Source organism: Callionymus lyra, chromosome 14 (assembly GCF_982586985.1).
Source record: "Callionymus lyra chromosome 14, fCalLyr1.hap1.1, whole genome shotgun sequence".
Classification (NCBI taxonomy): domain Eukaryota; kingdom Metazoa; phylum Chordata; class Actinopteri; order Syngnathiformes; family Callionymidae; genus Callionymus; species Callionymus lyra.
Window position 1 is genome coordinate 23,059,139 of NC_141831.1, and position 13,292 is coordinate 23,072,430.

Here is a 13,292-nt window from a genome sequence, read left to right on the forward strand (position 1 = left end):
TAGCCCCCCGGAGATTGCTACACTAGGTGAGGTTTCATTTTCAGGGCCCGTAGTGTGGATTCATAGAACTTTTAAAAGAACCAAATATTATAGAGATGCCACCTCTCACAGATGCCACTGGGTGGCGTCTGGTATCAGCAAACATCACGTGTCACTAATGGTCATAAGGTGATAAATTCAGGTTGAGCAGGGCATTTAAACAGTTATGTTTTTTTTTAAAAACAACATCACCATTGCACCACCACATGGAGACAAGTCGGATGGAGCCATGATTTCACTGCTGCTGTCAGGAGCAACAATGTCATCTTCAAAGTCACCTTTTTTTCTCCATTCAGGTGCTCAGATTGAACTTGGGTGAGAAGCCATGTGTTTCGATTAGCCATTTGTGTTAGCAAGCATTTGACCAGGTGTACCTAATGACGTGTTCAGTGAGAGGATTTAGGTATGTAGGTAGGTAGAACTTTATTACTTTATTTATTTATTTATTTTTAGACTTTTGTTCATGCATGAGGTGAAATTAAGAGTAAAATTGTGAGAACTTAACCATATTTCATGTATTTAATTTGTCTTATATGCAGAGTTTTAAATAAATATTTAAGATACATAAGCGTTCATTTTCATGACTTCATCGATCACATTTCCCTGCTGAAGACAATGAAAGGAATGAGTGGTGTGAATGATCTGTTGACATCATTTAAACACAAGGATCATCTGTGCTTTAGCATATGACCAGCCCACAAGGGGCGGTCTTGTTGCTAACCCAATATCTGCAGGCATGTAAGATCCTTTCAGTTTGTGCAGAAACCAGCGTGAAGGACGGACTCTGTCTGCTGGATGTGCATGGAATTACTTTATGAAACTGTCTTCTCCAGGTATGTCAGTCCCTTTTTTTTTTCTTTACCTTTAGTGAGTGTTTAACTTAAACTTTAAGTGTCATACATATTTCAGGGGAGTAAAGTCAGTCAAAGATCAGTGTTTGGAAAAAAAAAAGTTGTGTTGTCGTTTCCTTTCATTGTCTCAAAAGCTTTTGAAAGTTATTTTTAAAAGTTGGACTAATAAACTGATACAAGAACTTCACTTCTTAGGTCACCATGGAATCCAGCACATCAGTCCGGACTTCTGACGAATCAGAGAATCCAAATTGTCCCGACAGCTCCTGCGGACATTATGGCTCCACAGCAAACAGCATGTTGTCGCTCACTTCCAGGGAAGGGGCGAATCCTGTTGTGTCTCGCACACGAGCCCACATCATTGTAGCGGTCCTGTGCTACATCAACTTGCTCAACTACATGGACCGCTACTCACTCGCAGGTCTGGAAATCTGTGGTGTAAACATGGCAACAGTGTTGTTTTGTAAACACAATGCTCCTCTTGTTCACTTTCTCAGGAGTTCTTCTCAACATTCAGTTGTTCTTCCAACTTAATGACAGTATTGCTGGACTTCTGCAAACGGGTAAGAACTCACTCACACTAGAGTACACTACAAATAGTATGTACTTAACAGTTGTGTGTGTTTTATGGTTTAACCATTGTGTTGCCTTCGGTCAAGGTTGGCCGAAAACAAAATGTGTTTGAGGTATCCCTTGTGTTAAGTCAAGGTGAATGAACTCGCTGGCTTAAAGAAATGCATTTGCTCTGACGGAGGTCGTGAGCATGTTAAAACTTAAAAAATAAAACAAAAACTTCCAAAAACAACTGATGAAAAACGGTAAGCCAGGTAAATCATTAAAAACTCAGTACACATTTTCTCACAGTTTAACAAGGAAGAATGGGAGACAATCATTAATTGTCCCATAATCATGAATTAAAATCCATTTATAACACAATGTCTTTCATCTGTACTATCGATTCAATTATCAGAATACTTCTTCTTGAATGACAGATTCATGAAATATTAATTTCATAAGAGAGGGTTGGAAATAACAAGAATAATAATTGTGGAATTAAATATTATTTTATCACCTACATTTCTTGTAAAATAATTCAGCTGTCTGTTTGATTCCATCTATCCATATGTTCATTTTGATGTCATGACCTATTAAAACAAGTGATTAAGATAATATAAGTAACGATGAAGATGATTAATGTCAATATACAGCGACATCCTACTAGAGGATGACAGTATGAAAAGACGTACCAGGCTCTAGTTCCTTTTAAGGACAGTTTTTAAAGACACTTCATTGAGTTTGACACCCTTGGTCTAAAATTGGAAAAGATAACTTCCTGAAACGAGAATGCTCTTGCAGTCTTTATCTGCAGTTTTCTGCTGGTTGCACCTCTCTTCGGTTATCTGGGCGATCGCTACAACAGAACTTACATTATGGCTTGTGGTTTGCTGGTGTGGATGGCAACAGCGACAGGAAGTTCTTTCGTCAGCCAGTCGGTGAGTTGACAACTAAGATCCCAGAGACAATAGAAACAGTGTTGCTCATCATCATTCAAATACAAACTGCCATTTTTAGTATAACATTTATTTATTTCTTCAACATTCAGATGTACAAAAAAGGTTGTGAAGTTGTCATGTCATTGTCAGAGCTTGTGTTGAATACATTTGCATTGGACTGTGTTTACATATGGAGGATCTTTGCTAAGGTGTAGAAAGACACGACACACTGACATCCTGAAGGACTACAGATTCCAATTCACACATGTTTAAAATGTAAAATGACTAAACTGCAGATGCTTTTATTAATAACAAATGAATAAATACTTAATACTTTAATGTACAACATCTAGCAATTCTGGCTCCTGCTGCTGCTCCGTGCTCTGATAGGATTCGGTGAGGCCAGCTTCACCACCATCGCTCCAACCATCATCGGAGACCTCTTCACTGGACAGAAACAGAGCATAATGATCTCCGTCTTTACCATCTGCATGCCTTTCGGAAGGTTAGACAAAAAGCCTTACTCAGTTTTGCAGGACCAAGGAGAGCGGCATGTGGACCTGAAAAAAAAAAAAAAAGCAAAATATAGTTTGGACCATTTGGAGTACAGGGAGACTCACTCTGCAGAAATATAGTTTTATCTCTGACATAATGTATTTTCAGTGGTCTCGGGTACATAGTCAGCTCATCGGTAGCTTCTCACACTGGAGACTGGCGCTGGGCTCTGAGGGTAGGAACACTTTGTCTTTTGTTATATTTGCTCGCTCGATAACCACATGTTTGTGTCTTTAGATCACTCCAATCTTGGTTCTTTTGGGTTTCATTTTGCTTTTGATAGTATGCCCGGACGTCCCCAGAGGTGCATCTGTGAACCAGAACACACGACCCGGTTCTTACCTGGACGACATCAAGTATCTTGTGAAAAAGTGAGTCAGGACGAAAATAAGTCTTTTGAAAAAGAAGGTCATGTATTGCTTCTACTACTTTTATATGAAGAGATGATTGATTTAAGTGATTCAGCTTTATTTTTTTACTCAGTGATAATGTTTCCTGTAAATGTATATTTTGTTTTGTCTTGTATTTCATTTGTTCCTGAAGTCTCTTTTTCGGATTCATTTTTGAGTCAGATTCTATTTTAATCTTGTGCAAAAGTTGTGTTTTCCAACTTGGAGTATGTTGACCTTGACTATTTTAATGGAGTTTTCTTAGTGTATATCATGGTGTGGAACGGAGAAACCCAGGCGCAGAGGTAATTTGCAGAGACTTGGTTTAATTCAGTGGGGAAGGCAGAGACGTAGTCATACAGTCCAGGAATCGGCAACAGAAGGCAAAGCAGGGGTAAAGCAAACTCGGCGTCAAGGGGCAGAAACAGGTCGATCACAACAGGCAGGAATAGAGTCTTGGTCGGGACAAAGGCAAGGAGACAGGGTAGGAAGCAGGAATACTTAACGACATGATACAGGTACAGGAAAAACGGTGATGACAAGACAAGGACGTGACAGAGTGGAGGCTTAAGAACACAGGGGAGCAATCAGCAGCAGCTGGGGGCGGGACTAACGAGACACTGATGGGAACAATTACTACTCAGACAGGGGGGAAGTAAGACTAGCACAGACACAGAAGGGAGCGGATTTCACAATAAAACCGGAAACACAAGGAGGAACATGTAGACTCATGACAGTACCCCCCTCTCAATGGACCGCCTTCGGCGGACCTAGGCCAGCCGGACCGCCCAAAGAGAGAAGGACACGGGGGGACAAGACAAAACGGATAAGACCAAGACTCCGAAACAACCGACAATAAAAGGCAACATAATCTGACATGACAATAACACAAGATAGACAAGGCGAGAAAACAAAACAGAGCAAAAAGCAAGGGGCACACAAAACAATAAAACAAGAGAAGGAGTGTCGGAGCTAGCTCTTTTTACTCTTATGTTTGATCCTGGACTTATACTGCTCGATAAGTCCAGGGTCAAGGATGTCACAACCTGGAACCCATGACCTCTCCTTCCGTCCATAACTCTCCCAGTCAACGAGGAATTGAAAACCCCGGCCCACGCGTCTGGAATCAATTATTTTCTTAACAGTGTACACAGTCTCACCCTCAATAACACGGGGAGGAGGGGGAGGCTTGGAAGCCGTAACCAGAGGGGAGGTCTTGGCCGGTTTTAACCTAGACACATGAAATGAAGGATGGATGCGTATGTTCTTAGGTAGACGTAAGCGTACAGCGACACGGTCTGCCCATTGCTCTGGGGGTGGTACCCCGAGGACAGGCTGGGGTGAGCACCGATGAGGCGACAGAACTCGGCCCAGAACCAGGAAGAAAACTGGGGACCCCGATCCGGGACGATGTCCCTCGGGAGGCCGTGCAGGCTGAAAACGTGGTTCAGGACCGCTTCAGTAGTCTCTCTGGCGTCGGGAAGCTTGGGTAGGGGAACGAAGTGCACCATTTTCGAGAAGCGGTCGACGATGGTGAGGACAGTAGTCATGCCCTCGGACAGCGGAAACCCGGTGACGAAGTCCATGGAGATGTGGGACCATGGTCGGTCGGGCACCGGCAGGGGCCGGAGCTTTCCCTTGGGTCGAGCCGTAGACGGCTTGTTGGCAGCACAGATGGGACACGCCGCCACGTACTCACACACGTCCCGCTGCAGACCAGGCCACCAGAACCGCCGCCGGATGAGGGACAGGGTGCGTTGCTGCCCCAGGTGACAGGACCACCTGGCTGAATGGCACCAATGCAGGTGTCGTGCAGATCGTATATATTCCAAGTTCTTGTGATTTGTCCATACCACCAAAGGGTTCTCCGCTCCCTCCAGCCAGTGATGCCACTCCTCCAAGGCGCTCTTAATGGCCAGCAGCTCCCTATCTCCCACATCATAGTTCCTCTCCGCCTGGTTCAGTTTGCGGGAGAAGAATGCACAGGAGTGGACCTTACCGTCTGTGCTAGAGCGTTGGGAGAGGATGGCCCCGACCCCCGTGCTAGAAGCGGTCACCTCGACCAGGAACTGCTGGTGGGGATCAGGCTGGCGGAGAATCGGGGCAGAGGTGAACTGTTCCTTCAGTTCCCGGAAGGCTCCCTCGGCGGCCGGGCTCCAGTGGAAAGGCTGCGAGTCAGAGGTCAGGGCACAGAGGGCAGAACAGATAGAACTAAAATTTCTAATGAATCTCCGGTAAAAGTTTGCAAAACCTAAAAACCGTTGGAGTGCCTTTCGAGTATCGGGAGGGGGCCAGTCAGCGACTGCCTGAACCTTAGCCGGGTCCATGGCTATCCTACCAGGACTAATAACGTAACCTGGGAAGGAGATGGTCGTAGCATGAAACTCACACTTCTCAGCCTTGACGAACAGTTGGTTAGCTAATAGCTTCTCTAACTGCAATTACAACCTGACTTTTGTAATCCATGCGTTTGTTTCTTCTCGTCTGGACTATTGTAACAGTTTGTTTTCATGTCTTAACAAGAAGGAGCTGTCTCGCCTGCAGTTGATTCAGAACTCTGCAGCGAGAATTCTGACCCGCTCTAGTAGAAGAACTCACATTTCTCCGGTCCTTAAAACTCTTCACTGGCTTCCAGTTTCTTTCAGGATCAACTTTAAAATTCTGGTTCTTACTTTCAGAGCTATTCATGGTCAGGCTCCTCCTTACATCACTGATCTGATCCAGCCTTACACCCCAGCTCGGGCTCTGAGGTCTGTGGATCAGAATCTACTTATGGTTCCACGCACACGGCTCAGGACCAGAGGAGAGAAATCTTTTCAGGCTGTTGCTCCTAAGCTTTGGAACAATCTTCCTCTCTCTTTGCGCTTGATGGAGTCTACTGACTCCTTTAAGAAACATCTTAAGACGTTTCTATTTGTGCAGGCTTTTCCTTGAGTTTCTCGAACTCCTGTGTTGTTCTCGGTGTTGTCTTGATCTTTGAAGTATGTACTGTTTTGAGTATTGTTTTGATTGTTAAAGCGCTTTGTGACCCTGGTCTCGAAAAGCGCTATATAAATAAATATTACTTACTTACTTACTTACTAACACTAGACGTACGTGTTGGTGGTGTGACTGTTTGTCTGACGAAAAAATGAGAATGTCGTCTAGATAAACAAAAACAAACTGATTAAGAAATTCTCTCAGGACGTCATTAACTAGGCTTTGAAACACAGCAGGGGCGTTCATGAGACCAAAAGGCATTACCAAATACTCGTAGTGGCCAGAGTGTGTGTTAAAAGCGGTCTTCCATTCATCCCCTTGTCGGATTCTAACCAAGTGGTAAGCATTACGTAGGTCCAACTTGGTAAAAATGGTGGCTCCTTTGAGCATCTCAAATGCTGTAACCATTAGTGGTAAGGGGGAACGATTCTTAACCGTAATGTCATTAAGAGAGCGATAATCAATGCATGGGCGCAGGGAGCTGTCCTTCTTACTGACAAAAAAGAAGCCAGCCCCAGCCGGGGATGAGGAGGGGCGGATTATCCCTGCGGCCAGAGATTCCGAGATGTAACAGTCATGGCCTCAGTTTCTGGGTGAGACAAGGAGTAAAGGCGACCACGCTGGGGATGGGAACCAGGCAATAACTCAATGGCGCAATCATGAGAGCGATGAGGAGGAAGACTTACGGCACGGGCCTTACTAAAAACCTCACCCACATCGTGGTACATAGACAGAACCGACCACCGAGAGGGGGGACCACTGGATGTGAGGCTCATGGTGCTGGAGCCAGGGGAACCCCAAGATGGTGGGGTGAGGGGAACACGCCAGCACATGGAGATGCAGCTCCTCAGTGTGTCCATCAGGGAACAAGAATCTAATTGGGTGTGTGGAGTGGGTCACCCGGTTCAGGAGGTGGCCTGAACTTGGAGGGGGACCGGGAGAGGCTTAAGTGGAATGTGGAGGGATCTGACTAGCTCCATGGAAATTAAGTTACCATCGGCCCCAGAGTCAATGAAGGCCTGGACCGGGGAGACCCTCCCAGCAGCCTCCAGGGAAATGGCAATGATGGGGCGTGAGGGATTGGTGGACGTGCTGGTTTGGCTTAACTCTTCAGGGGCGAGCCTTGCCCTTTTAGCGGACACGTTGCTGCAAGGTGTCCATCACCGCCACAGTAGAGGCAGAGCCCCTCATCCTTTCGGCGACTCTTCTGCATAGGCTCCTCCTGCGCTGGCGGGGACTCTTGGCGGGGAACTAAGGGGCGAAAGGGAAACCGCTGCGGGCACTGGAGAGGAGAGGGGACCATGGCGATGACCGCTCTGGAGCGCTCGTTGGGAAATGCGGTGGAGTTCAGCTCGAAGTGGAGACTGCACATGGTTAGGAAGCCCAGACAATCTCCAGAGCCACCGGAGAAACACTCTGGCCGCTGCAGGACGATCATAGAGGAGTGTGTAACCGGAATGGCGACCACGGTGGAAGCTGGAGCCGGCGCGGTGGCCGGACTCGCCGAAGCGAGAGGTGGTGCTGCGGTCCCGACGGCGGCCGTCAAGAGCTTGAGTTGGGCGGCCATCGCCGACATCTGGTGTCCCAGACTCTGGAGCAGGGAGCCGTGCTGCGCCGCCATGGTTTTCATGCCTAGCTGCAGTGTAGCTAGGGTGGAAGTGTTCCTCACCGTCTGCTCCTGGTGTGAACGCGGAGCGTCAGGAAGAGGACTCTGCTGGGTTCATAGTGGTCTTGTCATACTATCATGGTGTGGAACGGAGAAAGCGGGCGCAGGGTAATTTGCAGAGACTTGGTTTAATTCAGTGGGGAAGGCAGAGGCGTAGTCATACAGTCCAGGAATCGGCAACAGAAGGCAAAGCAGGGGTAAAGCAAACTCTGCGTCAAGGGGCAGAAACGGGTCGATAATCACAACAGGCAGGAATAGAGTCTTGGTCGGGACAAAGGCAAGGAGACAGGGTAGGAAGCAGGAATACTTAACGGCAGGATACAGGTACAAGAAAACGGTTATGACAAGACAAGGACGTGACTGAGTGGAGGCTTAAGAACACAGGGGAGCAATCAGCAGCAGCTGGGAGCGGGACTAACGAGACACGGCTGGGAACAATTACTACTCAGACAGGGGGGAAGTAAGACTAGCACAGACACAGAAGGGAGCGGATTTCACAATAAAACCGGAAACACAAGGAGGAACATGTAGACTCATGACAGTGTAGTTCTAGCTTCTTCATCTATGTTCCTCTTATCTGTGTGTTTATCTCTCTTATTTGTTGGTACCTTGTTTTTCCATCTAGTAAAAGTTATTTCTGGTCCACCTGGGGAGTGACTACTCTGTGCTTCGTCATCGGAGCGCTGTCCTTCTGGACACCCTCCTTCTTGTTTAGAGCTCGGGTAACTCAGGGACTTCTTCCACCGTGTACGCAACTTCCATGTGACTCCATTGACAGGTCAGTGCAATCTTCCTGCATAAAATACTTTGAAGCAAGCATACATATCTAACACTTTTGTCTGCAACAGTAACATCTTTGGAGGCGTCACCCTTGTGACTGGATTTCTGGGAGTGATCTTCAGCACTTTCCTGTCCAGGTGGTTGAGACCCAAGATACCCAACGTGGACGCAATCATCTGCTTCACAGACATGGCCGCTTCATTACCGTGTCTCTTCATCGTCATCTTTGTGGCACAGTCCAACATTCCAGCTACTTACGTGAGCGTCTCTTCCTAAGATTACTTATACAGTAGTTGTGTTGAAAATGTAGTAGTAGACACATGTAGTGACAAATGTTTGCTGCGTGAGCGTAGTTTCACGTCAGGACTTCCTAGTTTGCTCTTGTTCAATTCATTTTAATAAAATAACATCAAGTTGGACTATGTCTCGGGTAAAAACTGCATTTGTGATTTCAGGTCTTCATCTTCATCTCTGAGCTACTGTTGTTTATGAATTGGCCGATTATTGCCGACATGGCCTTGGTGAGTGTGACTCGACAACGACATAAAATATAACATGAGCACTGACAATCTGGTATCTATGTTTTTGTCAAGTATGTTGTACTTCCTACGAAAAGATCTTCTGCTCAAGCTTTCCAGATCACTCTCTGTCATCTCCTGGGTGATGCCACCAGTCCGTACATCATAGGAGCGGTATTGAGAAGATCTTCATCGATTTTTAGTGGAGCCAATATGAGCTGAAAAATTGACTTGTTTCTTCTTAGATCTCTGATAGGATTCAAAGATCCAAACCAGACATCGGTAAGTTTTACGGTCAGCAGTACAGCTTCCTGGTCCTACCTGGGATCCTGGTCCTGGGCGTTCTGTTCTTCTTCATTACCTCCCGTCACCTCGAACAAGACTCGATAGCAGCTCTGCAGGTGGATGGAGGTATGAGTTCACACAAACCTGTTCATCCTTTAAAACATTTTTTTTTGTTTTTAATCTGCAAAATGACGATTTGACCTGTAGAAAATAAGCCTGGAAAATGTTTTACAGTCCACAACTGCAGATAAACAGGGGCTAAAATCAGACTTTAACAATTATAAATGTTCCCTTTGACATGCTGATTCATGATCGAATGTTCAGCCGGATTTAACAATAGCAGTGACTCTTTCACACTCAAACAAGGAGAACACTTTTAAATTAATTATATCAGACAAGTAACACATGCTACCCTGACAACAATGGCACCATTGTGTCATTTTACAATTGGAAAATGAATTAAATTCTTTTTTTTCTTAATTCACTATGTCCCATGACTTATAACATTCAGAAGCTGATGGTTGCATCAGATAATTAAGTAAATGGCCTCAATAACGTGGTTCATCATTATCAACATATGTGGGGTTTCTTTGAATTTTTTTTTCCTCCAATATTATGGAATAATAGCGGTGCATGTATTCTTAAAAATAAAAGTTTTGAATGTGATGTGATGTTTAAAAATGTATATTCCTACCACATTGTGTCAGTATTTAAAGGGCAACTAATGTGTAAAATCATGTTTTAAAATGTTGGAAGTTCCTCTCCAAGTAAATCACTCATAATGACCATGTTTTGAAGTTATTTCGTTATAATTTTCTTCCCCGAGTGAAGTCTTGCAGAACGAGACTTTACGAGACCCAAGCCCATAATTGCGTAATAATGGGCTTCGCTCCTCCTGCAGCAGCGATGAATGCCCTGCTTCGTCTTTATATATGTCCCTTGGACGTGGAAACTTCCTGGATTCATGATGCTGTGTGACAAACATTGATGTTTGACTCATCACAGAAGACGGGGTCGTGGATATGGTAAACAAGATTTTAGCTTGAGAAAAACAAAGTGTTTTCAGTGGGCTGGGCTTAAGCACGTACAGATGAGTACAATAGAGGTCCAATATCGATCTTAAGAGACATTTAAATCAACACTTTAGTTGCCCTTTGAGATATATGCATAATTCTCATACTGTCCTAATGGTTAATCAATTTTATTTAATTTTCCTTTCATGAATACTTGCCCCTAAAATGTCACCCCAAAAAATATTTAACGGTTATTTCCTAAAATTCAGCTCGCTGTATTTCTTTGAATTTGTATGTGCGAAAGAGGAAGTTTCTTTTAAAGTGTTGCATATTTTTATGTTGTCAGATCCTCCATCACGTGACTTAACACCTCAGCTTCCTGTGCAATCAAACATGGAACAAATGACATAAATGAAGACGACTGCTTCTATTATAAGGTTAAAGAACTTAATTTAAAACGTGAGACTTTTGTCCTTAATCAAGTATTGTATTTTTTTTAATATCCTTGTGTCTGCTCTGTTTCATTCAAATGTTTTAATATTATTAAAAATAGTTTTTCTATTGAAATTCATTATTCAGTATTATTCTTTAGAAATGTGCTTGTAAACTATTAATATGTCTTTGAAATAAATACCTGTCTACATGTTGTTGTTATTTAATGATTTATTTTTTTGCGTGTGTTTGTTAATAGTAGTTGTACTTTTTTTTCTGTTTGGATTTTGTCTTTAATATTAGATATTACTTGGTGAGACCGAATTCTTGCCCTTAATGATGTATCTAACTATCCAAATGTGATCCTAAAATGCTGATTCTTCAATGATGAAAAACATTATCTTTTTGGCTACAAAGCAAAAATGTAGCTGATAATGAGGACCAGAGGGATATACACCAAAATGATAAGGTTAATCATGACGTTATTTAAAACGGTGTTGTAAGAATCTACACTTGTAAATAATACACTTAGGGAGATTTGTTTTTTTTCTGTGTGTTTTTCTCCATAAATACAAAATAATTCCTTAAAAGGCCTTTATGTTATTATCTAAAAGTGGCCACGAGAGGTCGCTGCAAGTTGACTATTCATGCCAGGGACGTCTCTACAGCGGACTGACCAGATGTTGGGTCCTCTGGGACCCCAGCAGAGCTGACCTCAGCTAGTTCTTCGGTCTTCATCTGCCAGCTCAGCATATGTGGTGATGGTCCATCTGTGTCCTGGGCAGCACCTTAACGAGACATCCCATAATAACAAGCGAACGTGTGAAACATGAATTGCAGTCAAAAGCTGGTCGCCACATTTTAATAAAGCTTGCTATGTTACAAGATAAAGAACATTTTTAACCAAAGAAAATAATCCATGTGAGGGAAGATAACCAGCTGTGCTGCAGCAACAAATACCAAAAATAATAGAATTAAAAAATTGGTGTATGTGTTAAATGATTATTAAGAGACTATCTCCTTTGAAATGGCAGGGCCAGAAAATTAAGGCAATAATGATTATATTTCTATTTGTGGATCAAAGAATATAAACACAAACACATTTAGATGCTCAGTAGTCGCAACATGTCAATCAACCGCCGCTGCTGGTGCAGGGCCCACTGGTACGTTTTAACAGCTGCGTGCCATCACTTGTTCCGATTGTTTTGCTCCGCAGCACGCAAATGATTCCACTGGACATGGAAAGTATTCGACTATTTGCATTCTTGGGCATTAGCTTATCACCTGGAGCAAGGTTTACATACTCAACTGCTGATGCTTGGACTGAGAATCCCTTCTTACGAAGCCTTGAAGTTTGTTTTCTTTAAACAGCTGCTTCTATTGGTGGCAAATGTAACCTTTGACCCCAGTCACCTCAAAGACAGGTTTAAGAATTTCTGATGTCAAGGTTGTTTTGTTAGGTTGATGTTGTCGATGTTGAGTTCCCACATCCCAAAACACCTGAACACAGATGCAGATGTTTCCCCTCAAAGTATTTTTCATTATATAACTCCTTTATTTCTGGACTGCAGCAAATTATGAATTCCTATAACACATTACAGTAGTAATGTAGTCTCCTATGGAGTGCAGAAAAACAAACAGTCAATCATTTAAAAACAGCTTTTTTGAAAACATTTAATAATGAGATGGCTATCATTCCATCTGACATTACAAAGAAATTGTAGAACACCTACCCCACCTTTAAAGTATTGTTTTATTTTTTTGGAAAGCATAAATACCAATCCACTTCTGCAAATCCAGTGGAGGTATAATTTTTTTTATTAATTATTATTATTTTATACATTTATTATTATTTAAACATTTTAAATAGTTTTGAAATGAAAAAGTGAACAAATATGAGTCTTAAAAATTATTTCTGTTTTTGCACCATTTTGGTAAAAACTTTTTACAATACGTTTAAAGAAGGTTCATTTTATATATCGTTGTTTATTTCTTATTAGTTATAAACTGAATTTCAAGTAAGACTTCTCAGATGAATCACGTCAATAAGTTGGAATAACTGGCTGAACTTGAACTTTCCTGGTAGTTCAAGGGCAAAACATCATTGTTTAACTCCTCATTCATTTCGTGTGGACTTTCTGGAATTTCCTTTTGTTTTGACTAATTTTCTCTCCACGCGTGTCATTTTCCAGAACTTGCATGATCACTTGGTATGCCGAGGGAATATAATGACGATAAGAGTGTCGTGTTCGGAACATAAACACACACCGAAAGGTATTTGGAAAAACATTT

At 43.1% G+C, this 13,292-nt stretch overlaps 1 protein-coding gene across 1 annotated transcript; it reads left to right on the forward strand.

Moving 5' to 3' along the window:
- The first annotated feature begins 801 nt into the window (after positions 1–801).
- On the forward strand, positions 802–11,211 carry LOC148066500 (protein spinster homolog 3-like). The gene is made up of 13 exons (XM_087807618.1): positions 802–872; positions 1,086–1,311; positions 1,388–1,453; positions 2,247–2,383; positions 2,737–2,888; positions 3,047–3,113; positions 3,176–3,309; positions 8,598–8,750; positions 8,821–9,010; positions 9,208–9,273; positions 9,346–9,444; positions 9,516–9,681; positions 10,915–11,211. Exons 2-13 carry the CDS (start codon positions 1,092–1,094, stop codon positions 10,977–10,979), a joined length of 1,515 nt encoding a protein of 504 aa, XP_087663744.1. The 5' UTR covers positions 802–872; positions 1,086–1,091; the 3' UTR covers positions 10,980–11,211.
- Positions 11,212–13,292: the final 2,081 nt, after the last annotated feature.

What these genes read in the sequence shown, in the direction of transcription:
- LOC148066500 (XM_087807618.1), top strand. Translation starts at nt 1,092, where the DNA reads ATGGAATCCAGCACATCAGTCCGGACTTCTGACGAATCAGAGAATCCA. An exon ending in ATCAAGTATCTTGTGAAAAA is followed by an intron (nt 3,310 to 8,597) that starts GTGAGTCAGGAC and finishes TTTTCCATCTAG; the next exon opens with TAAAAGTTATTTCTGGTCCA. An exon ending in CCAACATTCCAGCTACTTAC is followed by an intron (nt 9,011 to 9,207) that starts GTGAGCGTCTCT and finishes TTGTGATTTCAG; the next exon opens with GTCTTCATCTTCATCTCTGA.